The 17,167-nt window shown below is 38.3% G+C and overlaps 1 protein-coding gene across 3 annotated transcripts in view; it reads left to right on the plus strand.

Annotated features, from left to right (window-relative positions):
* Positions 1-17,167, plus strand: part of sestd1 (SEC14 and spectrin domains 1) — a 167,498-nt gene that overhangs the window by 73,130 nt on the left and 77,201 nt on the right. For all 3 annotated transcript variants that reach the window (XM_039757762.1, XM_039757765.1, XM_039757763.1), the window contains exons 5-6: positions 9,465-9,555; positions 15,846-15,959. In XM_039757762.1, coding sequence (XP_039613696.1) covers positions 9,465-9,555; positions 15,846-15,959 — 205 coding nt within the window. The remainder of the gene's footprint in view (positions 1-9,464; positions 9,556-15,845; positions 15,960-17,167) is intronic.

Consider the following 17,167-nt stretch of genomic DNA (forward strand, 5'->3'; position numbering starts at 1 on the left):
GCAATGTCTTGATTACAAAAGCTTTCAGAAGCAACTCCTTTTATATTGTAAGCTATTAGCAGGACTCTTGTGTTCATGTGTGCAGAGCCTGCCACTTAGTGCTGCAATGGGAGTGTTTTTTGGTGACATCACCTGAGCTCTCTTTTTCTCTTTCTCAGCCTCTGTCTCTTTCTCTGGCATCTTTAGTGCAGAACTGCCACCACACTCCAGAGTACAAATCTTGCCGACTATGCCAACTATTAGTCTGGATTGTAACATGATTCCACAACAAAATGCCCAGGAAATTACTAATGGCTGAAAGTGAATTGTAGAGCATAGAACATTATTCATTTACTGTAGTGTGAAGAATTGCAGGGGAAAACAGAGGTAAGAGTGTGTTTCATGAGTTTTTAATGTGGCCGGTCTTTACTATAAACTCCTCTAACCTGAGGTTAGGATAATGTCTTTGTCCCTTTTGCATAGCATAAAAGGTGACTAAAAGACACTGGCACCAGGAAGGCTTTTGACTGCGAACACATCTTCTCCAATGTAAGTATTTATTAATGTACACCAAGTACAGTCTGTTCTCGTGTTATGTGCTAATCCCACAAAATGGTGTTGGAGTTGTCTTGCCATAAAGAGAAACTCGAAAGAGCAAAGCTTGGTAGCTCCCTCTTCTTGGGTCCAGCCTGCACGTTACTGTATGACAAACAAAATTAGGTTTGAGGTTGCACCCTGCTAAAGAAAATGGAGCCTGCTGTCATGTCAAATTTGTTTTCAGAATTGTGTGTTGGCTCTTTCTCAGCAGCCGGGCCAGCTGTGTTTTTTGCAATAGCAGTGGGATTTCCTGCAGTACATTTTGAGCATTCAAATATCATTTGTTTCCAAAAACATCATCTGGATTGTGGTTTGTAACTGTTTACTTCCCAGCTTGAAGGAAAATGAAGAGACCAAAAACATTTGTGCTTTAACTAAAAGCCACAGTGTAGTAGAATTTCAAAATTGGAGTCAGTGGCGAGATCAAGAAAAATTTTTTTCAAGTCCCAACCATTTCAAGTTAACGGCCCACACCCGCAGTCCTCTCACCTCTCATCCGTGTGAATGGTTTTGTCAGACGCAGTTCCTGCACTCTCAACTCTTATAATTTTTTACGTTTGCTCACACTAAGTTCCCAAGTAAAGAAGACTTATTATGTCCAAATCTCATTGAAGAATTTCATCCCAAAGGGTTATCAACAGAAAAAACGAGTACACGGGCAAGCTTAGCACCGAGAAACGATGAAGTCAAACGAATTAACGTGAAAATTGTTGACTGGTTACACGGCAGATTGGTTAAATGCGTATCAATAGACTGTGCTGAAGCAGTTGGTGGTGATGGTGCAGAAGATGAAAACAGCAGCTTACAATATCATGAAGAATATCTACAACCGTTAACACCATCTGGTCTTCCAGTGGACGAATTACTGTTGACTGAAGGATGTATTGTAATGTTATTATGTAATTTATGTCTGAGTGATGGGCTATGAAATAGGACAAGATTAGTTGTATTCAAAATTGGTCAAACAACTCTGACATGTAAAGTTTTAACAGGCGACAAGAAAGGTAATGTAATACATCTTCTGCTGATAACATCAGACTCCAAAGGTGATCTTGATATGCCATTTGTATTAACAGGTTTACAGTTTTCCATTAGAATAGCTTTTACAATAACAATTAACAAATCACAGGGACAGACATTCAAAAATGTCGGTTTATTTATTAGAGACAAAGAAACGAAATTCACTCATGAGCAGTTATACGTTGCATTGTCACAATGAAAGTCCAAACACAGAATCAAAATTCAATGCGATATTGACGAAAAGTTCTAAATATTGTTTTTACTGAAATTTTACAGGAAAAGTGTAAGTTTAAAAAGTATTTGTGGGTGTATATATATATATATATATATATATATATATATATATATAGATATAGATATATAGATATAGATATAGATATATATATATATATATATAGATATAGATATATATATATATATAGATATAGATATAGATATAGATATAGATATATAGATATATATATAGATATAGATATATATATATATAGATATATAGAGATATATATATATATATATATGTGTGTGTGTGTTAATTTCAAAACCGAACGAAAACGTATAACACAACGAATACCTCAAATGCAACATGAAACATAATTTTCTTTCAATTTATTAAGTGTTACTATTTTTTTACTATCGTTAATGACTTGCTGTAATGTGAAATAGTTAGTTCTATTATGCATAGGTAACAATTCCCATTAAAATAACTAACTAAATAATCTGTTTAAATTGTACATCCGCTACGCGAGCGGCAGAGCTACGAAGTGACTAGCACGTAGCGCCTACATGCGAGCAGGGGACAGAGCCCCTTAGTAGAATAAAGACAATAAACCCAGAGTAAAATACTAGATTCATTACTAAAAGAAAGCCTAGCAAATAACATCATTTGTGATATTACACACACACACACACACAAATTATCCTGAGTATGTAGACAGAGAGGAGGACTGAAAGAGGAGGCAGAATGTCAGGTTAAGTTAAAAGCCTTCCTGAACAGGTGAGTTTTAAGTTTATTTTTTAAAGAATGAATGGAGTCAGCTGATCTAATTAATTTAGGAAGGTCATTCCAAAGTCTGGGTACTATACAGCTGAAGGCCCTGCTGTCACCCATAGAGTGCAGTTTAGTATGGGGCACAAGAAGATGGCCAGAATCAGAGGACTTTAGTGAGTGGCTTGTGCAAGGCCATTTGAAGCTTTCTAGGTTAATAATAGAATTTTATATTCAATTCTTTAAGACACAGGGAGCCAGTGGAGGTGAAGTAGGATGGCTGTCTTGTGCTCACTGTTGCTGGTTCGTGTTAGGACTGTTGCAGCAGAGTTTTGAATCAACTGGAGCTGTAATACAAGATTAGAAGTGGTACCTGCCAGTAGAGAGTTACAATAATCCATGTGGGACACGATAAAGGAGGTCATTTTCTTAAGTTGCTCTTTAGTGCCAATTTGGAGTTTAGTTTTGTTGCAGTTTAATTTTAAAGAGTTTTGCTCCACCCAGGTTTTAATTTCGCTGAGGCAATTTGTGACCTGAGAAAGCTCTGATAAAGTTTTGCTTCTAGCATTGAAGTAGAATTGAGTATTATCTGCATAGAAACAATAACCTATGCCATAGCTACAAATGATATGGCAAAGGGGAAGCATATAGATACAGAGGGCCGAGTACATAGCCATGTGGAACCCCTTGTGTGACTGGCGCTGAGCTGGGTCTGCTGTTGCCAAGACTAACAATGTCTTGCCTGTCCTGATAGGACTTAAACCACTAAAGCGAAGTGCCAGAGATACGTAGCATGTTCTCCATTCTGGACTATAGAATGTCTTGTCCGACTATGTCAAATGCTGTACTAAGATCGAACAAAATTAATATGCTTGTTTGTCCAGAGTCTGCTGCCATAATTAAATCATTAGTTACCCAAAGCAGAGCAGTATCATATTTGTGCTGCACACTGAAAGGAGAGTGAAAGGATTCCATCAGTTTATTAGAGGATAAATAATTGGTAAGCTGGGAGGCTAAAACACACTCAAGAACTTCTTGACAGGAAAAGTTAAGTTAAAAATGAAGATTGTCAGCATCAAGACCAGACATTTTTAACAGTAGGGTCATAATTCATGTAAAATAACAAGTACTCTATAAGAAAGTCTAATTTGAAGAAGAGGGTGGAGTTGGATGCCTCATACCCTAGAAAAAGCTAATGCAGTTATTTTTTTGCTGTAAAGTCAATTCACCAACTAAACTTTGACTGAAAAATGTAAAGAAACTTCAGAGTTATTCAGAGTTTATTTTTGAAGAAGAAAATATTTTTGTTCAGGTAGAAGTGGATGTACCTGTGAATACTTTCCATGTCCACTCTAGTAGATCAACTTGCTTGTTATTTTAAACAGTCTACTCCTCAAGCAACCAATCATTTGTCAAATTGGTCTATGGGGCATTTAGAAGTCATTCACAGGTTTAGCTGTAGTTAAACCAAAGAAGGACAAAATAACATAATGTAAGCCACCTGGACCTTAGTATGGTTCCTGGTGCCGCACATGATGATTCCATCTGCTCTCTGTTGATTTTCATGCACTGCGGTCTTTAGGGTTTATAAACAAAAAAAACACAGTTCTATCATCGAGAAGGGTCAGAGGAAACTGGCTGGACTTATTCAGAGTAACAGAACAAGAAGCCGCAAATCCTCATATATCTCTTGTAAGCAGTGAGGATGGCATCTCTGGATGCATAATGTGTTGGACCTTGACATTGAAGGGTTACCAAGAGCAGAAGGCCATACAAAGCAGAACTTCCTCCAGTTGTTCTCTGTCAGCTGTGCTGGCTGGTGGTGGTAGTAGCAATGTGTAATAGCATTGCGATTGTTTTCTTGGCACACATTAGTCCTCTTAAAACTAAGTGAACATCTTTCGAATGCCACTTTGTCCCTAAGCTTAATTGCTGAATATGTGTATGCCTTTATGACTAGTCTACATTTTTAAATGGGTAATGCACCATGTCTTTAAGTATACATCATCTTAGGCTGGTTACACAAAAAGGCAGTGATTTGAGTCGATTCAGTGGCCTTCACAGTCTCCAGATCTTAATCCAGTACAGCGGTTGTTCTCTGCTTACCACCCAAAAGGTGGACTTATTAAACTTCCAGGGTAGATGCAAGAGGACTAAAAGTTATAAAATAGCAGCAAAATACTTAAATCAAAAAAATCAGGCTGTAGCAGGAACATTAAAGTCAAGTCACATGTAGCAGATCAGGCCCTGCCATCTTTTTCACCCAGACTACTTGGAACATGTTACATAAACCCCATAGGGTGTCCCATAACTGAACCTGCCTTTTTACTTAGCTTGGTGATTCTACGGGCAACTCTTGAAGTGGTGTTACAAGCCCGAGTACACCACAATGGCCATCACGGAGTTGTAGAAGATGTGAAGGATGTCACTTCCGACATTAAAGGAACGCAATCTTCTAAGAAAAAAAAAGAGTCTGCTCAGTTACAAGACCAGACCATCTTGTCATTGATGTGGATGCCCTGCACCAACTGCACATTCACTCTCTGAATAGTGGCCAGGTGTAGCGACTCTTTGGTGCAGCAAAATAACTGTTTCTTTAGTTTTGCTAATTTAAAGTTCCACAAAGAAGCAAAGTACTCCTCTCCTCAGTCTCATGCCTCTTTTTGATACACCCCGTACATGCAGAATCATTTAATAATTTCTACATCTGACCTGACCTGGTGTTATATTTTATAGTTGGTGGTGTACAGAGTAAAGAAAAAAAAGGTGACAGGACTATTCCTTGTGCTGCTTCAGTGTTGCTCATACAGTCCTTGAGTCTCACAAACTATGGTCTGCCTGACAGTCCGTTATCCAAGTCACCACAGGCTCACCCACCTGCATATCTTTAAGCTTACCCCTAAACAGGGATGGGTTGGTGGTATTGAAGGCACCTGGAGAAAGCAAAAAGTCATCATCAGTCTTGACAACTTTTCCCAGCCTTGTGGAGAAGACAGGTGATTTCATCTTCCACTCCAGTCTTTGTCTGAAAGGCAAATTGCTTTGTGTCCAGGTGGTCTTTCTCAAGAGGACTCCTACAGTCCAAGACCAGCCTCTGAGGTCTTCACGATGTGGGATGTAAGTAGTCATTAGGTGATTTCAACTCCTGTCAAATCTGGCTGTCATTGATGGGAACGGCGCAAGTGCTAAATCAAAAAAATAACTAAGGAGCTTCTGTAATTAAATTATAAAAAAGTCTGAAGTAATCACTTTTTTGTATTTTAAAAATTATTATTTTTTTTTATTTTCAAAAATACATAATTCAGAAGATACCATACTTGAGCCGTTTGAGTAGTAAGCAATTTTTGTTGTTATTAAAAGTTTGACAAATGCAATGACAAATTCTGTTATTGCTGATTACTGGTTATCATTTAACCCTAAATAATATCTACTTGCATGATTAAAAAATTCAGAATGTAGCTAAAGTATTTTTTTCTTTAGTAAAAATAGTTTTTGAAGTGGTCTAGTAATCTTACATGTTTAAAAGAACAGCCGGTGCAACAGCACTAGTAGCAAATACAGTTCTGTTAATAAATGTAAGTTCAAAAGCAAGCCTGAAGCAGAATTACAAGGGGGGGGGGTCCTCACATTATTCTCATGGTACACTGGGAGGTCTTAAAGGAATAAAGATTGGGAACCACTACAGTACAGCAACGTTTGGATGAGGTGGGATGGCAGGCTTGCGACCACAGAACATGCAGGAATTGTGTGATGCTGTGTCTCGTGAATATTTCCAGCACCATGTTGAATCTATAATGGATAAGAATTCAGGCTGTTCTGAAGTCAAAATATACAGCAATGTTTAGGAATATTTTAAATAAAGAAATATATTGGGTAATGTGACAATAAATGAATACTAAGCTTTCCTACAGTATAAGCATAACTATGGAAATGTTTGGTTTACTTATTTATATAGCGCATTTAAAACAACTAAAAGTTGACCAAAGTGCTTTACAAAGAATAAAGCTAATAGTAAGAAATAAAAGCCTGATAAACAATTATGTATATAAAGTTATACATAAAGAAACACACATACATCAACAGACACACATAAATAACTAATGCATACATGCAGAAGCATCAAATGAACTCAGTATAAACTATATGAATAGAAAGATTTGAACACTCCTACTCCTAGGCTAAAACGCAAGTGAATAAAAGTGCTTTTTTTAGTAAAAACCTAAAATTGTAAATTGTGGGAGGCAGCGTTATTAGAAGGGGCATACCATTCCACAGTTTAGGACCAGCCATCACAAAGGCACGATTACCTCCCAGCTTCAGCTGTGCATGTGGGACAGTAAGCAATAGCTGAATTGAGGACCTTAGCTGCCTGGTTGATGAATATCGATTGAGAAGATCAGCTAAGTAAGGTGGGGCTGACCCATATAAGGCTTTAAACACAAACCATAGAATCTTACAATTCACCCTGTAACTAGCCAACAAAGTGGGCCAACATTTCAAAGAGCAATGTGATCCATTTTTTATCTGCTGGTCAAAACTGTAGCATCTGCCTTCTGTTCCAGCTGCAGGCTATTACAATAATCCAGAGGAAATGTGAAGCATTAATGAGCTTCTGTAGGTCATTAAATGACAAAAATGGCTTGACTGTATCAATCACCCTGAGGTAGAAATAGCTACTTTGTTTCACAAAACGTTTTAATTATTTGTTTATTAATCATTTATTTTTTTTTATTTCAGCGATGCCACAAGCAAACTGAAATAAGGCTTGAAATTTAAACTGTCACTTTCGCCCATCAAAGTGCAGAGGGCAGGCTCTAGAGACTGCAGTTTATGGATTGGTGCATCTGTTTTCGAGAGTACAGTGAGTAGTCAGTAGAATGGACTTATTGTAGGTGTTAGGCCGTCAAGTGCCGCATTTACAGGAAATCTTCCAGATGCAGACTTCAGAAAGAAGGAAACTTCCAACTTCCTTGAATTTTAAACCCAGTCATGTTTGTATGATTTGGATAAGTGCGCCTCATATCCCATTTCTCTGTAGCAGCAGGAGTGCCATCTGCTCCTTGTATGCCGAGTAATGGCAGGTACACTGAAGAAGTTTTACCCAGTCTAATTGAAGGATGTACCTTAGTGTCATCAGCATTTTAATGAAACTTAAAATGTCTTCTAATGGTGGATAGTGTCGTAATCTGTGTTCTGAGCTATTTCAAGGTATGATTTCTATGCCTACTAATAAAATTACATGTTGATTTGCATACACAAGTTAAAAGAGCACTCTGTAAACTTGACAATATTGACACTATAGTTCCATACAATTTCTGGCACATTTTCTTCAACTCTTGGCCACCATGGATGCCCGCTGTAACATGTTTAAGTTTGGACATGGCCGTGGTTATGTAAAGATGCTTATTGCTCAGTTAGCCCATCTCATAAAATTTGAAAGTAGCACCTCAAAGGGTAAACCACCTTCTTTTCAGTTAACTAGCAGTGTATTGTGTTTAGGCCTGCTTCAGCATTTAACATCCAAAAAATTGATGAGAATTTATTATTGAAAAGCACTACACAATGTAAGCATCAAAAGGACAAAGGCTATACGCTTCTCATGGAGGAATTCCTATATAATTATAAACATAAATATGTTGCCAGTATGCAAACATTTTTCGTACTTAACGAATGGTGGCTCTGAGACTAAGGATCTGTGCTGTAATCGTGTAAATAAACAGTTTTTGTTTTATATCTGCTCAGCTGCCATTTATCTTCATATTATTTCAAATTTAAGTTATTGGTTATTACTTTCCTGTTCTGAAACACATACAACAAAAATCTCATCACAGTTATGTTAAGTTGTTTATACTCACCAGGCACTGGTGCCATTGTATCGTCATGTTCTATTGAGAAGAGGCTTGCTGTGCCACGCTCCATCAGTGTAGCTCTCACACGTTATTCCCGAGACAGTCATTTGCCCTTTCAAAAGTTGATTCATGTGTCAGTAGGATGCCAAAGCTGTCCCAGCTAAAGGTCTCTGCTCCGCATCAATCCTAGGACCACAATTATACTTTAGGCACTTTCATATTTTAATTGCCAGTTCCAAACATACATGCTGCTGAAGCATATAACAGAATTTGGTCCTTTGTCTCCCTTGACTGCCTCAACCCATTTTCTTCTCTGTGCTTCATCATTTGGACATATCAAGCAAGGTTGTTTCTGTTTTGAGATTGAACACAGATGCATGTTTCATGATTCCACCATTGTTCTGGACAACTGAAAAAGAATTTACTCCTTGATGGTGCTTCCTGGAGATAATAATATGAAGTGTGAAAAGGACTAACTGCTCTGAACTGCAAGTGGCCGAAGTTGGGTCTTTGAGAATTTTTCAGAATTGCCCAATCAGTCAGTTAAGTCTGTGCATCTTGACGGGTAGAAATGACAGTTTATATTTCCAGGCTTAATTCTTGTAGAGTCATTGTTGGTGTCATTGAATTAAATAACTAAACAATTAAATACATAAAGAAATAAGTAACATTTAATCATTTATTACTTATTAATTTATTGTCAACAATGTACAATGTATTTGTGTATTCATTCTTAAAATAATTAGAATTATCTCTAGCAGAAAGTGGTCCGAGTCATTACTGTATATGTGAACCCAATAAAGTGACGTCTGAGGGTAACGTTTCTTTGATCTTTGTTGTTTTTTTTTCCTGAATAAACTGTATTGCATTTATTTACCACTTTGAGAGTTCTGTCTGCATGTTATGGCTTGGGCAAATGAAGAACTGTACCTTTTCCAAATCTGTGTTTTTGTTTTATGATTGACCAAAGATTACTAATCTAGCAGTTTACTTTGAAAATTTAAATATTATTTCTCTCTTCCCTTTATCTCTAGTGAAAAATGTAAAGCTAGAGGATTCACTGTGATTGTGGATGGAAGAAAGTCTCAGTGGAATATTGTGAAGACTGTTGTTTTAATGTTGCAGGTAAAAATCACCCCACTATGTTGTATTTTTAGTCAATAACCAGAACAAACCTACTTTTAGCAGTGTACATATTGTTATATTCACTCACAATTTGTGTGTTTCACTGCTTCAAAGTAAATGCCCCCACCTTTTTAGGTATTAAACAAAATAAAACAGAAAACATTGAATTGAATTTTGTGTATTGCACACTGTCTGTGTCTTCAAAAGACGTGAACAAAAATGAATGAGACTCCATTAGAAATATCATCGTCTTTGGGAGCTTCTCATGTTTTGATAGAAAAGAAGACAGTGATTTGAAAGGTCACTATTATTGACAGTGTTTCACATACTGTACATCATTTACAGAAATCAGGTCGGGTCAGGTTGGGTAGCATGCACATTGCCGCACCTTCCACGCAGTGAAAGAGCTCGGGATCCTGGTTGGCAGCCCCCCAGGCAGACATGCTGTCCAGTCTCACCCTCCGTAACTGACCTCCTGTCTGCTGCTACATGGGTGTCCCCTTGGTCTGGTCCAGCCACTCGGATTCTCATCAATGAGGATCCTGTGAGCTGGATCACCCTCAGGGAACATGCGCCACATGGCTGTAGTGCCATAACTGATGCTCTCTCACAATGCAGGTATCTTAACCTTGGATATGTGTCAAGTCAATTAAGAGTTGTATTTAAGCTTTCAAATGCTATATTATGTATCACTTCTTCTGTCCTTTTGTTGAAATATGTGCTTTATTACTCAGTCATGTGCTGATTTATGGCTCCATTTGGGACTGGCTGTTTGGACGTATGTCATATTGACTGTATGTCAGTCACAAAGTGTACAGGTCATTGCAGTTGATGCTCTCTGGGTCTGATGTTTGTTGTCGGTACACATACTTCAACTGTCGGAATGGAGTAGCACAAACCAATCTTTGTGTCTTTGCGGCTGCACACCAGGTCCACGTAAGGCAGTCTTTCTCAACTACTGCATGTTTGCTGTCATTGGTTCACAAGTATGTCACCTTAGCCAGTGTTTCCTCAACCACTTGGCCACGACACAGGTTGCTGTTATTAGTTTGCGAGTGAGTCACCTAAGCCATTGGCAGCACTACACAATATATTTCCCCATTTCTAAGTGAGCTTGTTTCACCAAGGGTTTGTTTGCACAAGCTCTTAGAGGTGTCATCAGTGAATTTAAAAAGGCAAAACTGGGGTGCAGGACCAAAAAGTTTGAGAAACACTAATATAAGGAAGATGGTGAAGGCTAAATAACTAAGAAGTAGTCTTGTGGAGTTGGATGATCAAAACAAACCTTAAAGGACCCTCCAAGAGTCAGAAAACATGTGAGACCAGTGAAGAAATAATTAAATATTTATTAGTTCTGCTGGGTTTGGAAATTTCTGGAACCTTTTTGCCCTGTTCTTTTCCTGTAGCCCTTGGCTGTAAGTATGAATTGTCCTGATTCAGTTGGCCGTTAATACGCACGTGACTGTAGTTTCACTAGAGTATGAGGCACACTATTGGCACAGTAGTATTTTTCTTTCAATTTCTTATTTGTTGCATTGAGTGGCATCATCTTGTCTGTCACATAAATTCAAGTGGGCTTGTTTAAGTTGCTGCTTTTCATATGTAATGAATATAACTGAATTTTATTAATAATTGACAACAGTAAATCAATACATAATATGACAGACACTATACACAATGCAACAAATAAACAATGCACATGTTTTTATCACAACACGGTATGAGTAGCACACTGTAGTAATTAAAGTAATCAGTTATCTGGAATTTCAGGGGAAATTCACCTACTCCAGCAGCAGCATACTTATAAAAAACAATATTAAATTAAAGAGTGATAACAATGCAAATAAAATAGACATTGGTTCACCGACAAAAGCACAATAGACATATGAGCGCCGACAAAACCGCAACGGACAAATGCACGCCGACAAAATCGACACCGCAAAATAGCGCGAGACGCCAAGAGAGTGGGACACGTACGTGCGCTAGGTTATAATGCAGTCAGAAGAAATCAATTGAATAATACGTTATACTTAGTTAACTGACCCCATGGATATTACTAAGTCACAGAAAGTAAAACAACAACTTCTGTATAAAGGATATCGATATAGACACGACAAAGGTAAATCAAGATGGATCGTCTTCGTGGAGGTGCTTTAAAAGAGAGTGTGCCGGCAGACTTAAGAAGAAAACAGACGGGATGTTACAAAAAAGTACTGAACACATGCACGCTCCAGATACCACAAAAAATGTAAGCGAAAAAATAAAGGCGACTATACGCGAACGAACCAAAAATGGAGTGGAAAAACCTCATCAAATTATTGTGAACAGCACAGTGGGAGTCTCGCTGGAAGCAGCCAATCTTTTGCCATCGTATTCGGCTAACCAACGGGCTGTCGAGCGGAAGCGAAAGAGGCCTGATGTCAACAATCCGAGGCCACATTCTGTTAAAGACATCATTCTCCCGGACACTATGAAGGTAACAACACATTCTGAAAATTTTCTTCTGTGGGATTTGGGTGATCAAGACACAAACCGAATGTTCATGTTCGGCACTGCAACAAATTTGAAATTGTTAGAGCAATATCCGCACTGGTTTATGGATGGGGCATTCAAGATAGCTCCCGAGATATTTGTACAGGTATTTTTACCATACATGCTTTAATTGACAGTCACTCAATTCCATTAATATATGTGCTGATGGGAACAAAAACACAGGCTGACTATGAGCGGGTTTTCCAGAAAGTGCTCAAACTGCGACCATCTCTCACGCCTATCAGCATTATGATTGATTTTGAAAAAGGAAGTATGAACGCACTGTCCAGTTTATTTCCAAATGCTACCGTACTTGGTTGTCTGTTTCATCTTGGTCAGTCATTATGGCGTTGAATACAAAACGAAGGTTTATCTAATTTGTATCGCGATGACAAAAACATTAAACTTTTTTCAAAGATGCTAATTGCACTGAGTTTCGTTCCTCCGGAAGATGTTGGGTCCGCTTTTGATGAACTGAGTGAGTGCAGACCCGACAATCTCCAGAATCTTTATGATTACTGGGAGGACAATTATGTTGGTCGATTGAGACGCAATTGACAAGCCAACCCGTTGTTTCCTATCACCATGTGGAACATGCGAGACCGTGTTGCTGATGGCATGCCGCGAACAAACTGCTCAGTTGAGGGTTGGCATAACGCGTTCCAGTTGTCTGTCGCGTGCCACCATCCTACCATTTACACATTGGTTGATCATTTCCGTCGTGAACAAGACTTTACAGAACAAACCATCAGTCGTATACAAAGCAGAATTACAAACAGTCAGGCAGCCAGCAAGTCTAAATACACTGAAATATCAAGACGTCTTGTTGCAATTCTTCCTACATATGCAGGGCGTGATCTAAAGGACTATCTGCATGCCGTGTCTCATAATATTCACTTCTAAAATAAACATTATTACATATGTTTTAAACTAGTAATTCCTATTTAATGAAACTTTTGAACACTTTGTAAGTAGAAGATTTTGTGATTTTATTTAATTTTTCTTGTCAACGCGATTTTGTCGGCGCGTTTTAATTGGTGCTATTTTGTCGGCGCGCATATGTCTATCTCGCAAATGTCAGGTCACTATAGAGGTTAACTTAGTATAATGTTATACTCCAACAGCAGCATACTGATAAAAAACAATATTAATTAAAGAGCAATAAAAGTGCAGTGCAAGTTAAAAAATGCAAAGTGGAGAGTGTGAGGCGGGTATAACAGACTATAATCTTGTGTAGTGTTAAGGTTTACCCCCCCGGGTGGAATTGAAGAGTCGCATAGTGTGGGGTCTCCTCAGTCTGTCAGTGGAGCAGGATGGTGACAGCAGTCTGTCGCTGAAGCTGCTCCTCTGTCTGGAGATAATCCAGTTCAGTGGATACAGTGGATTCTCCACGATTGACAGGAGCCTGCTCAGTGCCCGTCGCTCTGCCACGGATGTCAAACTGTCCAGCTCTGTGCCTACAATAGAGCCTGCCAGGCGTGAGGCATCCCTCTTCTTTATGCTGCTTCCCCAGCACATCACCGCGTAGAAGAGGGCGCTTGCCACAACTGTCTGAACATCTGTAGCATCTTATTGCAGATGTTGAAGGACGCCAGCCTTCTAAGGAAGTGTAGTCTGCTCTGTCCTCTCTTGCACAGAGCATCAGTATTGGCAGTCCAGTCCAATTTATCATCCAACTGCACTCCCAGGTATTTATAGGTCTGCACTCTCTGCACAGTCACCTCTGATGATCACGGGGTCCATGAGGGGCCTGGGCCTCCTAAAATCCACCACCAGCTCCTTGGTTTTGCTGATGTTCAGTTGTAGGTGGTTTGAGTCACACCATTTAACAAAGTTCTTGATTAGGTTCCTATACTTCTCCTCCTGCCCACTCCTGATGCAGCCCACGATAGATCATCACCTACTTATGTGAAGGCCCTCATTAGGTACTCTGCTCCTTCAATCCCATTCATTCTGCCTTGGAAATACCAACTCCACAAGGCATCGCATTTCAATCTACACTCTATTCACATGTTGCCCCTAGCTGGTGTAATGAGTTACCACATTAATCCGAATCAGTGACTGCCTTATTTCGTGTTTGAAAGACCTTCTTGTTTTGTAAATATTTTCTCATGGTTGATGGCCGATGTAATTGTTGCTTCCTTTTAAGGTCTAAAGCATTTTTCACTTGTTTTGGTCAATATTTGTAACCTGGTCTTGTAACTGCATGCATTTCAAAACAAACCCCTAACTGATATTGACCTAATTTGTAAATCACTTTGGATAAAATCCTCTGCTAAATCAATAAATATTAATGTAGGTAGTCATTTCTTTAAGTGCCTGACGATTGTGTTGTTCACATTTATCTGGGGAAAAAGTTACAATTTTTTTAAGACGGCTGCTAATGCATTGCAACTGGTAGAGTAATGGAATATTCAGTGTGGTTAGATGCAAATGAATGTGCAGACCTCAGTTTCCTAAGAGGTGGTGTCACCATAGAATGAACCATTTTGATATAACAGTTCCTCTCTTCATGGAAGTTATAGCAAACATATGCTGCCTTTTAGTTTTGCTGACGGCATTGGATTGCCTGTTAATTACACTTGTAGAACATGAGCTTATATCCCATCATGGAAAACTGTCGCCGTATGTGTGTTTACATTAATAAAGCTGATGTTGAGTTCAAGAGGCATTCAAAGACAGAAAACATTGCAGAAAAGACACACGGGCAACTGTGACAAAACTCTTGTGACTGTATCTCACCATTCAGTAGAAAACTGAGAAATTGAAAGCGTGGTCGTTTGCTAGCCCATGCAATGTGCCAGAGAGACACTGTTAAGATGTTAAGTTGTGCAACCAGTCACTGGCTTTAGAATGCCTCCATTTTCCAGTCTCAATGTAAGCAGTTCAAGTCTAGTGAATAAGGATTGTAGGAGGTCAACCGATAGAGGGTTTAAAAAAAAAAAAAAGATTAAGTTACCAAAAGCTGGAAAATCTCATTTTCAGAGTTACACAAAAATGTCTTTTTCAGGAAAACAAGGATGGGATGACAACTTTGTGTTTTTTTTCTGAAGCAGTGGACATTTAAGTAATCCTTGTAAGTTGGTGAAAACAACTTCTTCAGTTATCTCAACTTTTGCAGATTACTTATAATCACTAAAATAATGTAGCAGCCCTGCCTTTAATTGTATAAATGGTGTCTAAGTGCATTGTTGGTAAATAGCATGAGCCTCAGTGTCAAGTTTTAGTAAGTGGTCAGCGATTTAAAATGGGCCATGTGTTGGAGTTCATGTACAGTATGTTCTTATTAGGTTCACGAAATGTTCCTGTGGATATTCAGGACTGGAGTGTAAAGTAGTTCTGGATGCTGGTTGCTACTGGAAAAGTCATAAAAAGGTCCTGGAATATGAAATGTACTGAAGTGTATGAGCCTTGTTGTGTGTTATTTCTTGATTTTTTTTTTTGTAATTAAAAGAGGGGGAAAAACACAACTAAAATTTCTTCCTTGGGACAAATACAGTACAATCTGTCAAATAGTACTGCACAGCTAACTTGGAGGAGCTGTTTTGAAACTGCTGAAAGTCATTAATGATACACAATCCTAAATAGAAGTGAGAAAGATTTTGATATTGTTAAAATATAAATTCATTATGTCTACTGTATATTAAACCATGAAAGATTAAAAGCCAGTAAATAAGGTATTGTATTTTATTACATCTTATTAGGATTAGCAAATCAATATTTATTCTCTTTTATTTTTTTTGTCCCTTTTTTTTAAGAATGTAATCCCCGCTGAGGTGTCCTTGGTTTGTGTCGTCAAGCCTGACGAGTTCTGGGATAAGAAGGTGACACACTTTTGTTTCTGGAAAGAGAAGGACAGGCTTGGATTTGAGGTATGAAAAGTTTCTGAGCAGAACGTGGCTTGTTTACAGTGCCAGAGTGATGTGTTTAGTTAATTGATACAAATTAGAAGAGTGAATCATTGGAGCCTAAAGCTGTTTATTAAATGTGGAGCTTAGTGCCTGCATTGCTTTGCATATGTAATTTGCTTTCAGAGCTTTAACATTAAATTAGCTTCCAGAAACCTGCTCTGTGCATGCTGTAGTGACGGTTTCCTGCCTGAAATTTTGCAGAGGTTTTGTGAAACATAAATAAATAAATGAGTAAATCATTTTCCATTTCATTTATAAGCCTGGTAAAGTTGGCTTTAAAACCTTCTTTTTTTATCAGGAAGTATTGTATTTGTTGTCTTTTTTTATTTTCTTAAATATGCAAAGAAAGCAGTCTGGGAGGGGTTTAAATGTTTTGTGTCTAATATTTTAAAACCTATCAGTGTTTTCAAACAGTTTTATTTACTCCATTTAATTAATTTTGCACTCTGCATATTCTGCTGCAGAGCTTTAAGTGAATGGGTCAGCATAAAAACTGCTTAGCTGTCTTGGGGTTTGTTCACAGCTATAGACAGAGGCAAGTAACATCCAGTTTTAACTTGCTGATACCTGCGTTAAGAAGTACTTTGATTTTTTGATCAAGTACAGACCCTTTCTTTTGTGAAAGTACTTTGGGTGACCAAAAGTACAGCAGTTTGTATTTTAAATAGCTTTTTCAAGGAGTGCTCTTTAGTGACATTGGGCTCACAGCATCGCCCAAAGCTCACAATAAACAATGACAGCCATCAGGACAGCTCGTATGTGGGATTTTCTGGGTTTGCCTCTACCATCCACATTCACTTTCACCACTTCACTTATAAGCAGGTAGTTACAGGCCACTCTTATATTGGGTCACTCCACCTCCATTGCGATACGCCTCTTTACCAAGGTATTATCTGCTTATAACTGCACATATGTAACTGGAATCTTCAACACACAGTTTATCACATACGTGCCTGTCATTTGCACTAACATTAAATCTACACTTTTCATCTTTTTTCTCATTTGGCTCCACTTGTCCTTTTGTTTGTTGCCATTTTTTTTCTCTTTCAGTAGCAGCATATTATTACAGTGCACACTACAACTTCCTTCCATGCAAATGTTACCAGCTAGAAATTCCTTCAGGGTGATTGCCTTTCTCTCAGCCACTACACATCCTCTCTGAGACATTA

The sequence above is a fragment of the Polypterus senegalus genome, chromosome 6 (assembly GCF_016835505.1).
Source record: "Polypterus senegalus isolate Bchr_013 chromosome 6, ASM1683550v1, whole genome shotgun sequence".
NCBI classification, from domain to species: domain Eukaryota; kingdom Metazoa; phylum Chordata; class Cladistia; order Polypteriformes; family Polypteridae; genus Polypterus; species Polypterus senegalus.